At 47.1% G+C, this 22,567-nt stretch overlaps 1 protein-coding gene across 1 annotated transcript in view; it reads right to left on the reverse strand.

Moving 5' to 3' along the window:
• LOC106611319 (SAM and SH3 domain containing 1b) overlaps positions 1–22,567 on the reverse strand; it is a 115,038-nt gene that overhangs the window by 2,540 nt on the left and 89,931 nt on the right. Inside the window, 18 exon segments of the mRNA XM_045723665.1 lie at positions 1,666–1,797; positions 1,896–2,046; positions 4,751–4,957; positions 5,039–5,208; positions 5,513–5,651; positions 5,840–5,986; positions 6,094–6,168; positions 6,551–6,642; positions 6,645–6,777; positions 7,010–7,287; positions 7,650–7,785; positions 12,667–12,774; positions 13,553–13,668; positions 16,714–16,803; positions 17,999–18,036; positions 19,694–19,749; positions 20,191–20,241; positions 21,754–21,888. Coding sequence (XP_045579621.1) covers positions 1,666–1,797; positions 1,896–2,046; positions 4,751–4,957; positions 5,039–5,208; positions 5,513–5,651; positions 5,840–5,986; positions 6,094–6,168; positions 6,551–6,642; positions 6,645–6,777; positions 7,010–7,287; positions 7,650–7,785; positions 12,667–12,774; positions 13,553–13,668; positions 16,714–16,803; positions 17,999–18,036; positions 19,694–19,749; positions 20,191–20,241; positions 21,754–21,888 — 2,254 coding nt within the window.

Genomic DNA, 22,567 nt, shown 5'->3' on the forward strand with positions numbered 1-22,567 from the left:
CTATGGGAAGATCGCCATGAGCTGTATGTAACACTGATTTTAAGATTGTCAGCTATAACACACAGCTTATCTTATAAACATTTGTCTTTTTTCAGTCACAACTATGTATTTTGATGCACCCACAATTATTGTACAAAAATGTTGCGCCACCATTTTAACAAGTCATTTATTTATTTATTTTACCCCTTTTTCTCCCCAATTTCGTGATATCCAATTGGTAGTTAGTCTTGTCCCATCACTGTAACTCCCGTACAGACTCGGAAGAGGCAAAGGTCGAAAGCCTTGTGTCCTCCGAAACACGACCCTGCCAAGTCACACTGCTCGCTTAACCCGGAAGCCAGCTGCACCAATGTGACGGAGGAAACACCGTCCAACTGGCGACCGTGTCAGCGTGCATGTGCCCACAGGAGTCGCTAGAGCGCGATGGGACAAGGACATCCCGGCCGGCCAAACCCTCCCCTAACCCGGACTGCGACACAGCCCGGGATCTTTAATTGAACCATTTACTAACTCTGAATCTTGCATTAAGCAGGTCTGTATTTATGCACATCATATTGTGCTACATTACATGGTTCTGAACTATAAAATATAAACACAAAAACAGCACAAATCTTGAGAAATATACAGGTGTGGAAAATCCTCATCATAAACTCTCCACCCGGGCTGATGACATTCACAACAGCCATCATATATCATCACTGTAATTTTAAAGACTAAAACCAAAGCAAATAACCACAATAAGAAAGATATAGTTATCAAATAAAGCTTCCACAGTAAATATAATGTAAGTAGTATTGAGAAGTGTTTTTTAAAATAGTTTTTACTACAGCAGTCACCATTTTCAGCCAATGCAAAGACCGATCTATTCCTGTGTAGGTCCAGAAACAGCTCTACAGAACACATTGTACAGGTCCCTGGAGATAGTGGAGTGAGTGAGCGTGAGTGTAGGAGCATGAGAGTTAGCTCTCCTCTCTTTCTCTTCTACACAGGCAGAGCTCTCCTCTCTTTCTCTTCTACCCATGCAGAGCTAGATCGATACCCTCTCATCAGTTCTCCTCCGTTCTGGTTGAATGGAAAATGTATTCTTGCAAAGAAAAAAAAGAGCCAGAAGAACAGGGCCCGTATTCAAAAATTGTCTCAGAGTAGGAGTGCTGATCTAGGATCAGGTCCCCCCTGCTGTGTATTAAATCGGATCTATAAGTCAAAACTGATCCAATATCAGCTGTCCTACCCGGAGACACTGAATACAGGCCCAGATGACTAAAGATGCCTGCAGATGGAGGGCAGTAGAGTACAGAGTTGATGGGAAGAGCACCGTCTGGTGATAAGAGTCCTTTACTCCCACGGTGCAGAGAAACAGAAGAAAGTCACATTGAAAAAAAATTACAAATAAATAAAAGATGAAACAATGAGCTACAGCCAAGTCTCTCTCTCTCTCTCAGGGGCCTTAGAACTCAGTTTGGAATGCTCAAGCTATGAGTGAAGAATGGAGCCCATGGCAGCCCTTAGAGGATGAAGAGTTTTGAGAAGACTCATGGCATCCCTTAGAGGATGAAGAGGTTGTAGAAGACTCATGGCAGCCCTTAGAGGATGAAGAGTTATGGCAGCAAGAAGTGGATGAAGATGGGAAAGAGGAGAGTCAGAGTCAAGTCAGGCTGTCGTTACCATTCTCCAGGTTCTCATTGCTCTCATAACAGCCAGAGTCTCGTGGGGAGTCCCCCAGTAGGCCGCTACGGTCCAGTAACAGCTTCTCCTGAGAACCCCCTGACTGGCCGCTACGGTCCTGGTTGCTGCTACCTGTAGGATACAACACCCCCAGCAGAAGGACATCTGTCATACAACAAATTGTGTTTGTGGGGGTATGTGTAGGGGTGTGTGTGGGTGTGTGTACTAACCGTCATACTCCTGAATTAGCTCCACAGCGGTGAGCAGCACAGCTCTGTGTTGAGGGTCTCTGATGTTGAGCTCATCTAGATCCTCCTCTTCTAGAAGCTTCAAGGTGTCCAGGTCCTCATAGCCGTTAAACAGGAAGGTAGGCAGGTGCTCCTGGGGGAGGGGTGAGAAGGACAGAGGGGTGACAAGGTAGGCATTTGGTCAGGTAGCCAACTTAAACTTAAAATAAACATCCAAAGGAGGAGGATCTTAACAGCATTCAAGTGTGAGCGTCTGTATATACATAGTCTAGTGCAAGTCGTCACTGTGAGTTAGTCTAGACCAGTGGTTCCCCAACTTTTTATAGTCCCGTACCTCTTCAAACATTCAACCTCCAGCTGCGTACCCCCTCTAGCAGCAGGGTCAGCGCACTCTCAAATGTTGTTTTTTGCCATCATTGTAAGCCTGCCACACACACACTATTTATTCAACATAAGAAGGAGAGTGAGTTTGTCACAACCCGGCTCGTGGGTTTTGACAAAGAGCTCTTATAGGACCAGGGCACAAATAATAATAATCAATAATTTTGCTCTTTATTTAACCATCTTACATATAAAACCTTATTTGTTCATCGAAAACTGTGAATAACTCACCACAGGTTAATGAGAAGGGTGTCCTTGAAAGGATGCATACAAGTCTGCAATGTTGGGTTGTATTGGAGAGTCTCAAATAATTTTCCACACCCGGTCTGTGCCTGTATTTAGTTTTCATGCTAGTGAGGGCTGAGAATCCACTCTCACATAGGTACGTGGTTGCGAAGGGCGTCAGCGTCTTAACAGCGCGATTTGCCAAGGCAGGATACTCTGAGCGCAGCCCAATCCAGAAATCTAGCAGTGGCTTCTGATTAAATTACATTTTCACAGAACCGCTTGTTGCAATTTCGATGAAGCTCTCTTGTTCAGATATTGGTAAGTGACTGGAGGCAGGGTATGAAAGGGATAACAAATCCAGTTGTTTGTGTGATCCGTTTCGGGAAAGTACCTGCGTAATTGCGCACCCAACTCACTCAGGTGCTTTGTTATATCACATTTGACATTGTCCGTAATCTTGAGTTAATTTGCAGAAAATAAATCATGTAATGATGGAAAGACCTGTGTGTTGTCCTTGTTAATGCAGACAGAAAAGAGCTCCAACTTCTTAATCATAGCCTCAATTTTGTCCCACACATTGAATATACAGTGGGGGAAAAAAGTATTTGATCCCCTGCTGATTTTGTACGTTTGCCCACTGACAAAGAAAGGATCAGTCTATAATTTTCATGGTAGGTTTATTTGAACAGTGAGAGACAGAATAACAACAAGAATATCCAGAAAAGTTATAAATTGATTTGCATTTTATTAAGGGAAATAAGTATTTGACCCCCTCTCAATCAGAAAGATTTCTGGCTCCCAGGTGTCTTTTATACAGGTAACGAGCTGAGATTAGGAGCACACTCTTAAAGGGAGTGCTCCTAACCGCAGCTTGTTACCTGTAAAAAAAGACACCTGTCCACAGAAGCAATCAATCAATCAATCAGATTCCAAACTCTCCACCATGGCCAAGACCAAAGAGCTCTCCAAGGATGTCAGGGACAAGATTGTAGACCTACACAAGGCTGGAATGGGCTACAAGACCATCGCCAAGCAGCTTGGTGAGAAGGTGACAACATTTAGTGCGATTATTCGCAAATGGACGAAACACAAAAGAACTGTCAATATCCCTCGGCCTGGGGCTCCATGCAAGATCTCACCTCGTGGAGTTGCAATGATCATGAGAAAGGTGAGGAATCAGCCCAGAACTACACGGGAGGATCTTGTCAATGATCTCAAGGCAGCTGGGACCATAGTCACCAAGAAAACAATTGGTAACACACTACGCCGTGAAGGACTGAAATCCTGCAGCGCCTGCAAGGTCCCCCTGCTCAAGAATACATGCCCGTCTGAAGTTTGCCAATGAACATCTGAATGACTCATAGGACAACTGGTGAAAGTGTTGTGGTCAGATGAGACCAAAATGGAGGTCTTTGACATCAACTCGCCGTGTTTGGAGGAGGAGGAATGCCACCTATGACCCCAAGAACACCATCTCCACCGTCAAACATGGAGGTGGAAACATTATGCTTTGAGGGTGTTTTTCTGCTAAGGGGACAGGACAACTTCACCGCATCAAAGGACGGGGCCATGTACCATCAAATCTTGGGTGAGAACCTCCTTCCCTCAGCCAGGGCATTGAAAATGGGTCGTGGATGGGTATTCCAACATGACAATGACCCAAAACACATGGCCAAGGCAACAAAGGAGTGGCTCAAGAAGAAGCACATTAAGGTCCTGGAGTGGTCTAGCCAGTCTCCAGACCTTAATCCCATAGAAAATCTGTGGAGGGAGCTGAAGGTTCGAGTTGCCAAACGTCAGCCTCGAAACATTAATGACTTGGAGAAGATCTGCAAAGAGGAGTGGGACAAAATCCCTCCTGAGATGTGTGCAAACCTGGTGGCCAACATGAGTAGCAGCTATGTTTGGCTACATACGGACAGTTAGTGGAATTCCCGCGAGAGAGTAACGGTTAATGTGATTGGATGTTAATTATTTGACTAGGCTACCTGTTTTGACATCGTGTTGTTATTTCGCTGAACACTAGATGGTTTAATTTTATTTTTGGCAGTGAAACAAGGCTATATATAATTGTTTTTAATTAAGAGTGAATTACATTTTGATTTGGCATCCCCCGACGGCATTGCGCATACCCCAGTTTCTGAATACCTGTACTACTAGTCATGACTATGAGTTAGTCTAGTACTAGTCATGACTATGAGTTGGTCTAGTAGAAGTAAAGTCATTACTTTGAGGTTGATGCGCTCCAGGAGTTCCTCTACAGAGGTGGGTTTGGGCTGCCCTCCCTTCCTCCTACGTCGGGGGTGTTTAGGTTTGTCTTCGTCTTCAGCCAGAACGTCCACGTAGATGAACTTAAACGTCCCCACCTTATTGTTCAGCAGGCCCATCCACGTCCCCATTGGAGGCTTGCTGATGATGTCAATGACATCACCTCTCTGCAAATCAGGAACAGTCACTGTGATTCGTTCGTTTGGATAATGTGTGTGTGTGTACGTGCATGCGTGCGTGCATTTTACCTTCAGTTTGAGAGAGTCAGTGTCGTAGGGGCTGGGGGTGGAGTCCGTGTGCACCATGGCTCGACCACAGAAGGGTCCTCTGTAGGGAGGCTCATCCTCCTCTCCATCCTCAGACTTCACACTCCCTCTGTTGCTGTTGGAGGAGTCGGTGGTGCCCACCGTATGACCACCTGTAAACAATAAAAGATGAGGAGCCATTAAAATGATCTCTAAACCACATTGAGATCTAATGTAAATGAACATACATGTTGGAATGGGGCTAGAGTTTTCTGTTCTGCCTGCTGGTCACTGTAAATAACAGTTTCACTTTGGAATATAGGACATATAAGACAAATGTGGACACAACACAGACCCATGCCCCCCCTTCCCCCACACAGACCCATCCCCCCCACCCCACTAGACCCATCCCCCACTCTGACCCATCCCCCCCACACTCAACACAGCCCCCCCCCCAAACACACACACAGGACTTACTTATGGAGCTCTGTCCGCTGAGGGAGCTCCTCAGGCTCTCCACTGACCCTCCAGCCTTCAGCTTGGGTTTCTCCAGGGAGTCTGTGTCTGTGAGGCTGTGGGGGGACTGGGGCCCTCTGGAAATACCGTCTGGGCTTGACTAGGGGGGTACAGAGACATGGTTATTACATGTTTACTAAATATTTAGTCCAGCTTAATCTCTTGATGATCATCATGAACCAAGTCTAATGAATTGCCACCAGGGACACTAGCTAGAGAGTAGGTACGGTTTGACCACTGGAGCATTTAGCATACATAGATAATTGAATTGCATGGAGTCTGACATACCTGCTCGGGGAGAGAGCAGTGGTATCTCTTGGAGATGTGCTTTCTCATGGTCTCTTTTACCGACTTCACTTTCTTGCCCAAAGAGATTTGAGGGTTTGTCGGTGGAGACTTGACTACATCTTTCACACTGGCATCCCCATCTTTAATCTAAAGTTAGTATGCAGTGTGGGGAGACAGAAAAGCTTCATGAAACGAAGGTACTGAAAAACAAAAAATCCCAATTCAATGAATCAAATGAATATTAAACTACTTACAGTGAGGTCAGGGTCACTGTTGACCATATGCAGGGACCGGTTGGTCAGATCAAATCCGCCAAAGCTACAGGTTCTCTGAAACAAAGGATGAAATCAATAAAATCACCTTATAAATATCACTTTCAAATGATAGACATATTGACAGGTTCATCAATCAAACATATAGGACTTTGTGGTTCTGTGTGAAGATAGTTTGGGACTGAGTGAACATCCAACCGCTCCTAGCCTGGTCCCAGATGCTAACTCAATTGCTGTCATTGTTGAGCCAAACATTAATTTCAATAAGGAGTTGGCAAGGGAGCAGAACTAGACTAGTACCCAGGCTAGACTGGCCATGACTAAAGCTGTAGACTACACAGTCCACACACAAAGGCTGCGTCCCAAACGGCACCCTATTCCCTATATAGTGCACTACTATTGACGGTCGCCATTTCCAAAGCAGCCAAAGACTACTCACGCCATGGTAGCTGAGTGGGCTGAGTACTCTCCTGATCTCACCATCCGTGACCGACCGGGCCATCCTAGGTCCATCCCCTCTACCACCAACCTCTATCTCTGACATGGAGGAACCAGTACCGCCGGCCCCCGTCGCTCTCCCCTCCCCGCTGGGGCCAGTGTCCGGGTTGCTCCCTGGGCTACAGGCTGGGCTACAGGCCGGGCTGGAGCTCCTGGGGCTGGATCCTCCTATACCGGGTACAGGGAGAGAACGTGCTCAACTCTTATCCTCTTGCTTATACAAATGTAGTGTGTTTAAAACCCGACAAAAATAGATCACATCAAAAAAAAAAAAAAAAAAAACATCCAGCACTGGGATATAAGTAGCAATTAAAAGCTTAGTTTTAATAATCTCATAGCAACACCACGTTTTACTATAAAGGGTCATTTTCCTGAAGAAAAATTGTGTGACTTGCTTCACCTGTCTTACTGAAGGCTCTGAACAGCCGCTGGCTGGTGCTGGAGACTGTATCCAGACTGTGGGTGTGTGTGGCACTGCTGCAGGTGTCCAGGAGGAGGGGGAGGTGGTCAGGTTGTCGGAGTCTTGAAGGTCATAGGTCAGCTGGTTGTGCAGGGAGGAGGCCAGGGAGTCAACGTGGTGACACCCCCCAGACCCAGGCTGCTTCTTCTGAACCCCAGAGTACAGGGGCAGAGAGGACATGGCATCACCCAGGATAGGCCCGTCCATGCTCAGAGATTCTGGGAGAGACAGGGGAGGTGGCAGGAGTAGTAAGGACAGGTTTGTGGCAGAGTCAGGGAATGTCAAGACAATGCGATGTGTAATGGATGACAACTCAACTTGGATTAGAAGTAGTTTATTTTTCACACCAAGTGACCAACAAAACGGTTTGTTTGGTATAAACTACAGACTATGTAAAGGCATCACATCTACGACCTAATGGGACTTGTCCCAATCACATCTCATGAATGATGTTTTTCTAAATTGTTTGACAATTTTTTTGTTGTTGCTTTAAAGCGCTTTGAGATTCTTTATGTAATGAATAGCACTGTAGTTTAATAAATGAAAGACTACTGCAGACTACTGCAGTGACCCGTCTCACCCTCAGACCCAGGGTTCTTGGACTCGTCGATCCTGATGAGCTTCTTGCGCACCCTGCGACTGGAGGTGACCAGCTTATGGAGCCGTCTGAACGTTCCAGACTGCTCCTGTTCACCATCTGACTGCTCACACAACTGCTGAAGAAGAGAGACGAACCAGGTTAGAAGGCCAGCAGTGGAAGGAGAGTAGACCCAGGTAGAGGGGGCAGGGATCCAGTTAGAGGTAGAGGGGCGGGGATCCAGTTAGAGGTAGAGGGGGCGGGGATCCAGTTAGAGGTAGAGGGGACGGGGATCCAGTTAGAGGTAGAGGGGGCGGGGATCCAGTTAGAGGTAGAGGGGACGGGGATCCAGTTAGAGGTAGAGGGGGCGGGGATCCACTTAGAGGTAGAGGGGGCGGGGATCCAGTTAGAGGTAGAGGGGGCGGGTGATAATAGGAGTCAGTAGTTCTCAAGCCTTAGAACTAGTGAAATGAAACCTGTGAAAATAATGTTTATTTGGCTTGCTTATAAGTGAAGTTTGTATAAGTACAATTTACGCCTCTGCTACTCTCTGTTCATCATATATGCATAGTCACTTTAACGATACCTACATGTACATACTACCTCAATCAGCCTGACTAACAGGTGTCTGTATATAGCCTTGCTACTCTTATTTTCAAATGTCTTTTTACTGTTGTTTTATTTATTTCTTTACTTACCTACACACACACACACACCTTTTTTTTCTGCACCATTGGTTAGAGCCTGTAAGCAAGCATTTCACTGTAAGGTCTACACATGTTGTATTCGGCGCACGTGACAAATAAACTGATTAAACTTTTGATTTGAATTGTTCACCCTTTCTGGGAAATGCACAATAAAAAGTTTTATTTAACTAGGCAGGTCAGTTAAGAACAAATTCTTATTTACAATGACGGCCTAGGAACAGTGGGTTAACTGCCTTGTTCAGGGGCAGAACGACAGATTTTTACCTTGTCAGCTCAGGGATTTGATCTAGCAAAATGTTGGTTACTGGCCCAACGCTCTAACCACTAGGTAAACCTACCTAACTATATTATTGTTGAGGTAGAGACCACATGCAGCATATGAGCTCAATATAAGTACTGATGGGTCAAACCAGAGTGTAGACTTGCAGTCGATGTAAATGCACTGGTCAGGCACTGACTAAGAGTTGTGCGCGAGAAAACGAAAGGTTTGGAAACTGGAATTTCCCATCTAAATTAATACATGTCAGAGTAGGCCACAGCAGATAGGATTGGATCAACAGTTTATGTACCACACCACAGCTATAAGATCAGAAGCTTTTCCACATCTGTCTTTTTACATGCTCATGATGACGTGTGCTACAGCTAGCCATAGAGTTAGTGAGAAAGAAACCATATGTAAAAGCTACAGCTAGTCATAGAGTTAGTGAGAAAGAAACCATATGTAAAAGCTATAGCTAGCCATAGAGTTAGTGAGAAAGAAACCATATGTAAAAGCTACAGCTAACCATAGTTAGTGAGAAAGAAACCATATGTAAAAGCTACAGCTAGCCATAGTTAGTGAGAAAGAAACCATATGTAAAAGCTACAGCTAGCCATAGTTAGTGAGAAAGAAACCATATGTAAAAGCTACAGCTAACCATAGTTAGTGAGAAAGAAACCATATGTAAAAGCTACAGCTAACCATAGTTAATGAGAAAGAAACCATATGTAAAAGCTACAGCTAACCATAGTTAGTGAGAAAGAAAGCATATGTGAAAGCTACAGCTAGCCATAGTTAGTGAGAAAGAAAGCATATGTGAAAGCTACAGCTAACCATAGTTAGTGAGAAAGAAACCATATGTAAAAGCTACAGCTAACCATAGTTAGTGAGAAAGAAACCATATGTAAAAGCTACAGCTAGCCATAGTTAGTGAGAAAGAAAACATATGTAAAAGCTACAGCTAGCCATAGTTAGTGAGAAAGAAAGCATATGTGAAAGCTACAGCTAGCCATAGTTAGTGAGAAAGAAAGCATATGTGAAAGCTACAGCTAGCCATAGTTAGTGAGAAAGAAAGCATATGTGAAAGCTACAATTGTGGACCAGAGGAGAAATAGAAACCATAGTTATGATTTCTTAAAATATAGCCAAGCAGACATCTGACCACGAGCGCTCATCTTGTAATCTTGTCACAGCAGAGCGAGACTCTGGATCTTGGTGAGCTGTGAGTATTTAATGTCCACCTCATTCATTGCTTTTATACTGGCTACATCATAGTATGCATAGCATCTTGAACCATTAAATATGATGCCTATTCTGCCTAAGAGGTACAGCAACATCTTGAGCATGCAGGCTTCATCTTGGTAAAAAAATATGAGAGTTAAGATTGTAATGATTATGATTATTTACAGCACTATAGTTGTGTAGTGCTGTTGTTCTTGAGTGTGCGCAAAGAAAGTGAATTACACACAATATAGTCTTACGTAATCACTGGAAGATAAAGGTGAAGTTAGAAGCCGTAGATACATGGAGCCAAGAACTAGCAGGAAAATAACTGATGCCGTCAGGAACATTTGCATCAATTTCAAAAGATCGATTCATAGCTCAAAAACACTGGTTTTGATGAGGTTACACTACAAAACGGAGAGCCTGTGGTAAAAAAGAAGGGTGACAGTGGGAGGATGGATAGAACGACTTGAGAAATGGCTCCATGAGGCCATCCAGATTAATATGAAATATGTTGGCTGGACCGGAACCCCCTAATCACTGCAACCCCCTAATCGCAACCATGCAGAAAAGAGCTGTGGCCTGCATAACGCAGCACAATAGGGGTTAGCAGGCACTTTGACTGGGATGAATAGCGGTCTGCCTGGATGGCATGCCTGTTGGGAGAGGGTCTGGAGTGGGTGAGCAGGTTACAGGGGCCCGGTTCATGGAGAGAGGGAGGGAGGGATAGGGGGAGAGAGAGATGGATGGAGGGAGGGAGGGGGGATGGATGGAGGGAGAAAGAGGGGAGAGGGAGAAAGAGGGAGGGAGAGGGAGGGAGGGAGGGAGGGAGAAGGGGAGGGAGGGGAGAGAGAAATAGGAGAGTGAGGTGGGGAGAGAGAAATAGGAGAGGGAGGGAGGGAGGTCAGAGGAGAGAGGGATGTGGAGAGAGTGAGGGGGAAGGAGGGTGAGAGGGAGGGAAGGAGGGTGAGGGGAAGGAGGGGGACGGAGGGGAGAGGAAGGGAGGGGGACGGAGGGAGAGAGAGTGGGAGGGAGCGAGAGAGAGAGAGTGGGAGGGAGAGTGGGGGAGGGAGGGAGAGAGAGGGGGGAGGGAGGGAGAGAGTGAGGGGGAAGGAGGGTGAGAGGGAGGGAGAGCGGTAAGGAGGGAGGGAGAGTGGGAAGGAGGGAGGGGGATGGAAGGAGGAAGGGGGGATGGAAGGAGGGAGGGGGATGGAAGGAGGGACAGGGGATGGAAGGAGGGACAGATAAAGAGGGGGAGAGTGACTGAGGAAGTGGAGAGAGGGAGAGAGAGGGAGGGACAGGGAGGGAGGGGTGAGAGACAGGGAGGGAGGGAGGGAGGGGAGAGAGAAATAGGAGAGGGAGAGAGGTGGGGAGAGTGAAATAGGAGAGGGAGGGAGGTCAGAGGAGAGAGGGATGTGGGGGGAGAGAAGGAGGTACTGAGGGAGGGAGGGAGGTGAGCGGAATGGGAGGGGGAAGGAGCGAGGGGGAAGGAGGGAGAGCGGGAGTTGGTGAGAGAGTGCGGAAAGGGGGGAGGAGGGAGAGGGGAAGGAGGGAGGGAGGGTGAGAGGGGGGAAGGAGGGTGAGGGGAAGGGAGGGGGGACGGAGGGTGAGAGGAAGGGAGGGGGACGGAGGGAGAGAGAGTGGGAGGGAGCGAGAGAGAGAGAGTGGGAGGGAGAGTGGGGGAGGGAGGGAGAGAGAGGGGGAGGGAGGGAGAGAGTGAGGGGGAAGGAGGGTGAGAGGGATGGAGAGCGGTAAGGAGGGAGGGAGAGCGGGAAGGAGGGAGGGGGATGGAAGGAGGAAGGGGGGATGGAAGGAGGGAGGGGGATGGAAGGAGGGACAGGGGATGGAAGGAGGGACAGATAAAGAGGGGGAGAGTGACTGAGGAAGTGGAGAGAGGGAGAGAGAGGGAGGGACAGGGAGGGAGGGGTGAGAGACAGGGAGGGAGGGAGGGGAGAGAGAAATAGGAGAGGGAGAGAGGTGGGGAGAGTGAAATAGGAGAGGGAGGGAGGTCAGAGGAGAGAGGGATGTGGGGGGAGAGAAGGAGGTACTGAGGGAGGGAGGGAGGTGAGCGGAATGGGAGGGGGAAGGAGCGAGGGAGGAAAGGAGGGGAAGGAGGGAGAGCGGGAGTTGGTGAGAGAGTGCGGAAAGGGGGGAGGAGGGAGAGGGGAAGGAGGGAGGGAGGGTGAGAGGGGGGAAGGAGGGTGAGGGGAAGGGAGGGGGGACGGAGGGTGAGAGGAAGGGAGGGGGGACGGAGGGTGAGAGGGAGGGAGGGGGGACGGAGGGTGAGAGATAGGGAGGGGGGACGGAGGATGAGAGGGAGGAGGGGGGACGGAGGGTGAGAGATAGGGAGGGGGGACGGAGGGTGAGAGATAGTGAGGGGGGACGGAGGGTGAGAGATAGGGAGGGGGGGACGGAGGGTGAGAGAGAGGGAGGGGGACGGAGGGTGAGAGAGAGGGAGGGGGACGGAGGGTGAGAGATAGGGAGGGGGGGACGGAGGGTGAGAGGGAGGGAGGGGGGACGGAGGGTGAGAGGGAGGGAGGGGGGACGGAGGGTGAGAGATGGAGGGGGACGGAGGGTGAGAGAGATGGAGGGGGACGGAGGGTGAGAGGGAGGGAGGGGGCGGAGGGTGAGAGGGAGGGAGGGGGGCGGAGGGTGAGAGAGGGAGGGGGGGCGGAGGGTGAGAGAGAGGGAGGGGGGACGGAGGGTGAGAGGGGGGGGACGGAGGGTGAGAGAGAGGGAGGGGGGATGGAGATACTCATACTATACACACCATAAATCAAAGAATAGAGAGCGACAACACTTCTATCAACCAGTTTATATCAACACTTACATTGCTGGGGGAGGTGGAGGACTCATTCAAGGTCGAACTGGGAGCATCAGACCATTCTGTAAGATCAGTGCTGCAGGTCTGTCTGCTCTGGGTCTCAAACTCCTTCAGCTGTGAGGAGGAGAGGAAAGGAGAGAGGAGGAGAGTAAAGGAGAGAGGAGGAGAGGAAAGGAGAAAGAAGAGAGGAGGAAAGGATAGAGGAGCAAAGGAGAAAGAAGAGGAAGAAATTCAGTTTAAGCTAGAGTTATGTTTTTTGCATTGGATGCGTCTCAATCCACCACATCCTCGATGTCGCGCACCTGCGGTGAAAGGTGGCAGAGCTCGAGCGAAAATCGGTCTTCTCAGGAAAACACCTTTAGCATCGGAACGGTTTGACCTACAGGCGTCACTGGACTGAATGGAAGTCTGAAGGTAGTTTTGTGCCTACGCAAATAATATATATATATATATACATCCTAGGTTTTCTAATATCTCCTAGATATAGGACAAACATTTGGCCAAAACTTGTTCGAACCAGTTGTTAGTAATATATATTTTTTTTAAGTTATAATTTTTTATGGACGCGGTACCTCGTTTAACCCCCTGCAGTACCTCGTTTAACTCCCTGCAGTACTACTTTGAGAACCCCTGCTACATAGTATACAGTATAGACTATGACACACATCAATGATTTGTGACGCCTTTATGGATGCTCCATGACGCCTTTATGGATGCTCCATGACGCCTTTATGGATGCTCCATGACGCCTTTATGGATGCTCCATGACGCCGTGATGGATGCGCTATGAAGCCTTTTGTAAGGTGTACTTTGTTTGAAGTGGGACCGTACATTCTGAGAAGAGAGTATGTGGAAGAAAACACAAACTGTAGGAAGACAGGAAGTGACATACCCTTGCGAGGGCCTCCTCCACGCTGATCATCTTCTCTTTCACCATCATCATCAGCTGGATACGCTCTTCATCACTCATAGTGATGTCACTGGCCACAAAGCCTATGTCCTCGCCGCCTGGGAAACAGCAGTATAGTAGCAGCGGAGGGTTAGATAGTGGGACAGATAAGATAGAAAGCCGCTGCTCACCCAGGACATCATGCCTGTGTGGGATCGAATCCCAGTTCCACCTCTCATCTATACATTATTGCTTCTATCCGTCTTCCTTTCAATAAGCACATGGAATATACTAAAAGATACGTTGAGATTAAGACAGTTTCAGTGGAGTGGGACTGGGATTTCAGATGCGGTGGGACTAGGACAGTTTCAGTGGAGTGGGACTGGGATTTCAGATGCGGTGGGACTAGGACAGTTTCAGTGGAGTGGGACTGGGATTTCAGATGCGGTGGGACTAGGACAGTTTCAGTGGAGTGGGACTGGGATTTCAGATGCGGTGGGACTAGGACAGTTTCAGTGGAGTGGGACTGGGATTTCAGATGCGGTGGGACTAGGACAGTTTCAGTGGAGTGGGACTGGGATTTCAGATGCGGTGGGACTAGGACAGTTTCAGTGGAGTGGGACTGGGATTTCAGATGCGGTGGGACTAGGACACAGTTTCAGTGGAGTGGGACTGGGATTTCAGATGCGGTGGGACAAGGACACAGTTTCAGTGGAGTGGGACTGGGATTTCAGATGCGGTGGGACAAGGACACAGTTTCAGTGGAGTGGGACTGGGATTTCAGATGCGGTGGGACTAGGACAGTTTCAGTGGAGTGGGACTGGGATTTCAGATGCGGTGGGACTAGGACACAGTTTCAGTGGAGTGGGACTGGGATTTCAGATGCGGTGGGACTAGGACACAGTTTCAGTGGAGTGGGACTGGGATTTCAGATGCGGTGGGACTAGGACACAGTTTCAGTGGAGCGGGACTGGGATTTCAGATGCGGTGGGACTAGGACAGTTTCAGTGGAGTGGGACTGGGATTTCAGATGCGGTGGGACTAGGACACAGTTTCAGTGGAGTGGGACTGGGATTTCAGATGCGGTGGGACTAGGACACAGTTTCAGTGGAGTGGGACTGGGATTTCAGATGCGGTGGGACTAGGACACAGTTTCAGTGGAGTGGGACTGGGATTTCAGATGCGGTGGGACTAGGACAGTTTCAGTGGAGTGGGACTGGGATTTCAGATGCGGTGGGACTAGGACACAGTTTCAGTGGAGTGGGACTGGGATTTCAGATGCGGTGGGACTAGGACACAGTTTCAGTGGAGTGGGACTGGGATTTCAGATGCGGTGGGACTAGGACACAGTTTCAGTGGAGTGGGACTGGGATTTCAGATGCGGTGGGACTAGGACACAGTTTCAGTGGAGTGGGACTGGGATTTCAGATGCGGTGCGACTAGGACACAGTTTCAGTGGAGTGGGACTGGGATTTCAGATGCGGTGGGACTAGGACACAGTTTCAGTGGAGTGGGACTGGGATTTCAGATGCGGTGGGACTAGGACACAGTTTCAGTGGAGTGGGACTGGGATTTCAGATGCGGTGGGACTAGGACACAGTTTCAGTGGAGTGGGACTGGGATTTCAGATGCGGTGGGACTAGGACACAGTTTCAGTGGAGTGGGACTGGGATTTCAGATGCGGTGGGACTAGGACACAGTTTCAGTGGAGTGGGACTGGGATTTCAGATGCGGTGCGACTAGGACACAGTTTCAGTGGAGTGGGACTGGGATTTCAGATGCGGTGGGACTAGGACACAGTTTCAGTGGAGTGGGACTGGGATTTCAGATGCGGTGGGACTAGGACACAGTTTCAGTGGAGTGGGACTGGGATTTCAGATGCGGTGGGACTAGGACACAGTTTCAGTGGAGTGGGACTGGGATTTCAGATGCGGTGCGACTAGGACACAGTTTCAGTGGAGTGGGACTGGGATTTCAGATGCGGTGGGACTAGGACACAGTTTCAGTGGAGTGGGACTGGGATTTCAGATGCGGTGGGACTAGGACACAGTTTCAGTGGAGTGGGACTGGGATTTCAGATGCGGTGGGACTAGGACACAGTTTCAGTGGAGTGGGACTGGGATTTCAGATGCGGTGGGACTAGGACACAGGTTCAGTGGAGTGGGACTGGGATTTCAGATGCGGTGAGACTAGGACACAGTTTCAGTGGAGTGGGACTGGGATTTCAGATGCGGTGGGACTAGGACACAGTTTCAGTGGAGTGGGACTGGGATTTCAGATGCGGTGCGACTAGGACACAGTTTCAGTGGAGTGGGACTGGGATTTCAGATGCGGTGGGACTAGGACACAGTTTCAGTGGAGTGGGACTGGGATTTCAGATGCGGTGGGACTAGGACACAGTTTCAGTGGAGTGGGACTGGGATTTCAGATGCGGTGGGACTAGGACACAGTTTCAGTGGAGTGGGACTGGGATTTCAGATGCGGTGGGACTAGGACACAGTTTCAGTGGAGTGGGACTGGGATTTCAGATGCGGTACGACTAGGACACAGTTTCAGTGGAGTGGGACTGGGATTTCAGATGCGGTGGGACTAGGACACAGGTTCAGTGGAGTGGGACTGGGATTTCAGATGCGGTGAGACTAGGACACAGGTTCAGTGGAGTGGGACTGGGATTTCAGATGCAGTGAGACTAGGACACAGTTTCAGTGGAGTGGGACTGGGATTTCAGATGCGGTGGGACTAGGACACAGTTTCAGTGGAGTGGGACTGGGATTTCAGATGCGGTGCGACTAGGACACAGTTTCAGTGGAGTGGGACTGGGATTTCAGATGCGGTACGACTAGGACACAGTTTCAGTGGAGTGGGACTGGGATTTCAGATGCGGTGCGACTAGGACAGTTTCAGTGGAGTGGGACTGGGATTTCAGATGCGGTGGGACTAGGACACAGTTTCAGTGGAGTGGGACTGGGATTTCAGATGCGGTGGGACTAGGACACAGTTTCAGTGGAGTGGGACTGGGATTTCAGATGCGGTGGGACTAGGACACAGTTTCAGTGGAGTGGGACTGGGATTTCAGATGCGGTGCGACTAGGACACAGTTTCCTGATTTGTGCGATCAGAAATATGTTGGGTAGAGAGAGAATATTTCCAAAACAAAAACATACCTTTTGAGTTCTGCCGCATGACACCTTTCTGCGACTTCCGAAAATTCTGCCAGAAAGACTTGTTTTTCTGTCTCTTTTCATCACATTTTCCTAAACAAGGACATACAGTAGGGCTGAATAAAACAGATGACATCCACACTGCTCCATTCAATGACTACCCCTAGCAAACTTTCACAATATGTAGAACGTTTATTTTTTAAAGTTACGCAAATGTAGCTAATCCAAAATGTAACATCAAATTGTAACTCAATTGTGATAAGAACAAAACTGGCTAAATTCAATCTTCAAATGAGGTACTAGTTAATTTGTAATAACACACAATAACAACCGTTACTGTGTATGTAGTTACACATACATTTCAAATAACTACACTGAACAAAAACAGACACACCATGCAACAATTTAAACGATTTACTGAGTTACAGTTCATAAGGAAATCAGTCAATTGAAATAAATAAACGAATCTTTCGATTTCACATGACTGGTCAGGGGCGCAGCCATGGGTGGGCTTGGGAGGGTATAGGCCAACCCACTGGGGAGCCAGGCCCAGCGAATCAGTATGAGTTTTTCCCCACAAAAGGGCTTTATTATAGACAGAAATACTCCTCAGTTTCATCAGCTGTCCGGGTGGCTGGTGTGAGACAATCCCGCAGGTTTAAGAAGCCAGATGGAGTATCCTGGGCTGGCGTGGATACACGTGGTCTGCGGTTGTGAGTCCGGTTGGACGTACTGCCAAATTCTCTAAAACGACGTTGAGGTGGCTTATGGTAGAGAAATGAACATTAAATTCTCTGGCAACAGCTTTGCCGGTTGGACGTACTGCCAAATTCTCTAAAACGACGTTGAGGTGGCTATTGGTAGAGAAATGAACATTAAATTCTCTGGCAACAGCTTTGCCAGAGAATTGAATGTTCATTTCTCTACCATAAGCCACCTCAACGTTGTTTTAGAGAATTTGGCAGTACGTCCAACCGGCCTCACAACCGCAGACCACGTGTATTCCTGCAGTCAGCATGATAATTGCACGCTCCCTCAAAACTTGAGACATCTGTGGCATTGTGTTGTGTGACACAATTGCACATTTTAGAGTGGCCTTTTATTGTCCCCAGCACAAGATGCACCTGTGTAATGATCATGCTGTTTAATCAGCTTCTTGGATATGCCACACCTGTCAGGTGGATGGATTATATTTTTGTTCAGTATACATGTGACCAAACACACTATACCTCGTATTACTTGAGACTGATCAAATTACAGAACTGATGATTATTTTAATTTTACTTACCCCCTGATCCATCATCAGATGATTTATGCATGGCCAACCTACAAATCAACCAAGAATCAAAAACAAGAGATGGCACACACAAAAAACAACCCAAGCAATAGAAGATGCAGAGTCTGGTAAGATAACAGACAAATCTCACCTGTTTTCTGATGCAATTCTCTTCATTGTACTGCTGCTATCCTACTGTACCATCTTTGACAAAACACCACTTTATCCACCCTGAGTTCTCTCTCCAAGAATTACAGACGTGTACTGTCCCTCACAAACATGCACGGTCCCCAACAAACCAAACGTGCACTGTCCCTCTTACCGCCAGACCAGGCCAGTATAGTGTTAGTGGGGACCATTCCCAGTAGTCAGTCAGTCCAGATGGGAAAACATCATGTTGCTAGTCAGCGCTGGTCTGGCTGCTGGACAGAGGTCAGACCACAGTGGCTATCTTAACAACAATAGGGGCTTTTCACACCCTGACTGCACTCACTGCAACATCATCGCTCCTCACGTGGCCTTTGTATCTCTCCCCACTCCCTCTCCTGCCTCACCCTGTCACTTTCCCTTTGTCTCTCTCCTCTGACATCAGCTGATAGTCGCTAGCATCAGCAACAACTATCATCCCCCACTGACACAATTCTACAGGTGACCACAAGGGGGCACCCTGCCTAGTCAATGCCAGCCTGGTACTCCACAACCTTTCCGTCAGCATGGTTAGTAGTAATCAAGGCTTGTGTTCTTCTGAAAGGAACCAACTCTCAGAGGTGGCTACCCAACCAAGACCAGCATATTGTATGAAGTCATGTGACTTTGGGGTGACTTGGACTTGATTTTTAGAGCCCACTAACAGGAGATACTACTTCTCCCATTGTTTTAGACTGGACAATGATAAAGCTAAGGTGTAAACAAACCTAAGTCTTGTGTCGCCGACACCCTGCTGACTCAGTGTAACATGCGTGCATGTTTACTCATGACCAAGATTCCTCCCTTATTCTCCTTTGTTTACAATATGACCATCCATCCTTCCAAACTCACAATAGGGGGAAGGAAAGGAAGTGTTAAATTGGTTTACTAGTAGAGGAAGTGTTCCGTTGGTAGACGAAGTGTACCTGGTCAAAAGTAGTGCACTAAATAGGGAGCTATTTAATAGGGTGCCATTTGACACGCAGCCTTGGAGAAGATGTATGGAAGTGCTATGACTGTCCCACTCACTGTCCTACCTAACCCTAGGAGTTCAACAATTTATAGTTAAGCAATAAGGCACGAGGGGGTGTGGTATATGGCCAGTATACCACGGCTAAGGGCTGTTCTTACGCACGACACAACGCAGAGTGCCTGGATACAGCCCTTAGCCGTGGTATATTGGCAATATACCACAAACCCCTGAGGTGCCTTATTGCTATTATAAACTGCTTACCCACGTAATAACTGTTTTTATGTTTTGTCATAACCAATCAGCATTCAGCGCTCGAACGACCCAGTTTATAAAAAGATAACTTTCACTAGGACAGGAAAACAATGTATGGAACTGCTATGACTGTCCTACTTCCAACAACTGATTGACAACACCAATTGAACTACATATAAGGACATCACATTACAATATAGTCCACAATACACTCCACACAAAGGGGAGATGATGCCGGTGATAGATCTAGAATAAGAACAGTTTAAGTGTTATATACAGCATCTCTATGGTCTTACCTTCTCTCAGTCTCGGGAGTGGACGCTGCGTTACTGCAACTCAGCCCTAGCGACTCCTGTAGAGAACAGAACACTGCAGTCAGACAGGCAGGCAATGGAATCTGACAAACACACTTGGAGAACCACATTCTAGCGCACAGACAGGCATGTTGGTTTGGAACTCCTAATGTGCATCTCATTGACCACAAAAGGCTACAGTAGACATTCCTCAGTCAACTTTTTTTAAACCATTTTTCCGGGACACATATTATAACAGCATGCATTACAAAATCACAAGGCCACAGTCTCCACTATAGACAGTGAAACGTGACTTTGTAGCATTAAAACAGCTCTCTTTGAGACCACAATGACAGAGCAGTGTTCAGACTCACAGCTGCTCTATGATGTCTGTGATGTAGAATCTGAGCTGAGGGAATCAGTCCTCCCAGAGAGTAAACATAGAATAGGGGAGGGGCGTGCGTCTGTGTGCGTCTGTGTGTGTGGGAGCATTCACTCACCTGGATCTGAGCGCGAAGCTGCAGTGATGTCGGGACTAAGTCCACCTTTTCCTGAAAGCCCAGAAGGCACAAGTGAAGCAGTAAGAAATAGAACTATATCCAGAACCATCACACTGTACTGATGTTAAATACAACGTCACACTGTACTGATGTTAAATACAACGTCACACTGTACTGATGTTAAATACAACGTCACACTGTACTGATGTTAAATACAACGTCACACTGTACTGATGTTAAATACAACGTCACACTGTACTGATGTTAAATACAACGTCACACTGTACTGATGTTAAATACAACGTCACACTGTACTGATGTTAAATACAACGTCACACTGTACTGATGTTAAATACTGACGTTAAATACAACGTCACACTGTACTGATGTTAAATACAACGTCACACTGTACTGATGTTAAATACTGACGTTAAATACAACGTCACACTGTACTGATGTTAAATACAACGTCACACTGTACTGATGTTAAATACAACGTCACACTGTACTGATGTTAAATACTGACGTTAAATACAACGTCACACTGTACTGATGTTAAATACTGACGTTAAATACAACGTCACACTGTACTGATGTTAAATACAACGTCACACTGTACTGATGTTAAATACTGACGTTAAATACAACGTCACACTGTACTGATATTAAATACAACGTCACACTGTACTGATGTTAAATACTGACGTTAAATACAACGTCACACTGTACTGATGTTAAATACTGACGTTAAATACAACGTCACACTGTACTGATGTTAAATACAACGTCACACTGTACTGATGTTAAATACAACGTCACACTGTACTGATGTTAAATACTGACGTTAAATACAACGTCACACTGTACTGATGTTAAATACTGACGTTAAATACAACGTCACACTGTACTGATGTTAAATACAACGTCACACTGTACTGATGTTAAATAGTGATGAAGAACAACGTCACACTGTACTGATGTTAAATAGTGATGAAGAACAACGTCACACTGTACTGATGTTAAATAGTGATGAAGAACAACGTCACACTGTACTGATGTTAAATAGTGATGAAGGACAACGTCACACTGTACTGATGTTAAATAGTGATGAAGGACAACGTCACACTGTACTGATGTTAAATAGTGATGAAGGACAACGTCACACTGTACTGATGTTAAATAGTGATGAAGAACAACGTCACACTGTACTGATGTTAAATAGTGATGAAGGACAACGTCACACTGTACTGATGTTAAATAGTGATGAAGGACAACGTCACACTGTACTGATGTTAAATAGTGATGAAGAACAACGTCACACTGTACTGATGTTAAATAGTGATGAAGAACAACGTCACACTGTACTGATGTTAAATAGTGATGAAGGACAACGTCACACTGTACTGATGTTAAATAGTGATGAAGGACAATGTCACACTGTACTGATGTTAAATAGTGATGAAGGACAATGTCACACTGTACTGATGTTAAATAGTGATGGACAACATCTGATTGCAATATTGCAACCGTCAGGTTAAACCTAATAAGTAGAATATTATTTACCATCTCTGATTGTGCATCTTGTACGACCTTACGTTTCCTAATCTCCTCCATTCTGTCTTGGACGTCACTGAGAGAGGCGCTGTAATAGTCAGAGTACTCCTGAGCCAAGTCCTCAAAGGTTCCCAATGAGCCATCCTAGAGAAGACATGGTCCGTAAGAACAGAGACGAAGACCTACCTCATCACATAGTAAGGATCTACATATCACAGAGCAATAGAGAGTTGGCACAAGCTATCACATCACAGACCCGCATCCGGTGCATAGTACAACAGGAAAACAGTAGACAAGTAAACTGACCATTGTTTTACGACAATCAACATCAGATGTCGTAAAGTGCCGTGGTAGAGAACCGGGGGACTGTGGGAGACCAGGGGCCAGAAAGACTAGTGTGTGTGTGTCTGAGCTACTGGCCCTCCCTCTCCACCAGTAATACAACGCCTACACACTCTCCAGACCTCTTCAGCGGTGACCCCAGAAGCATCGTATGTACAGTAGTCTTTGACCTGACCACTGTCAACAGTATCAACTTGAGAAGTTTTGGTACAAGTACACAGCTCATTGTACCAGAAATGACCAGGAATACTAGTGAGGTGGCTTTTCCTCGATAGGAACCCAGGATCTCAAGACCTACAGGACCCTGCAGAGACATCTGTGTTCTTTAGTGCCCTTTGTTGTGTGGGCTGAAGAAAATTAAAAAGATAGGAAAGGTTTCAGGACTTTTGCAGACTCATCTCCTGCAAATGTCTTCAAAGTATTGCTGATGATTTTCCTCTCCCAAACTGGATATACAAAATAAATAATATAGTGATATCTG

Source organism: Salmo salar, chromosome ssa09 (assembly GCF_905237065.1).
Source record: "Salmo salar chromosome ssa09, Ssal_v3.1, whole genome shotgun sequence".
Classification (NCBI taxonomy): Eukaryota; Metazoa; Chordata; class Actinopteri; order Salmoniformes; family Salmonidae; genus Salmo; species Salmo salar.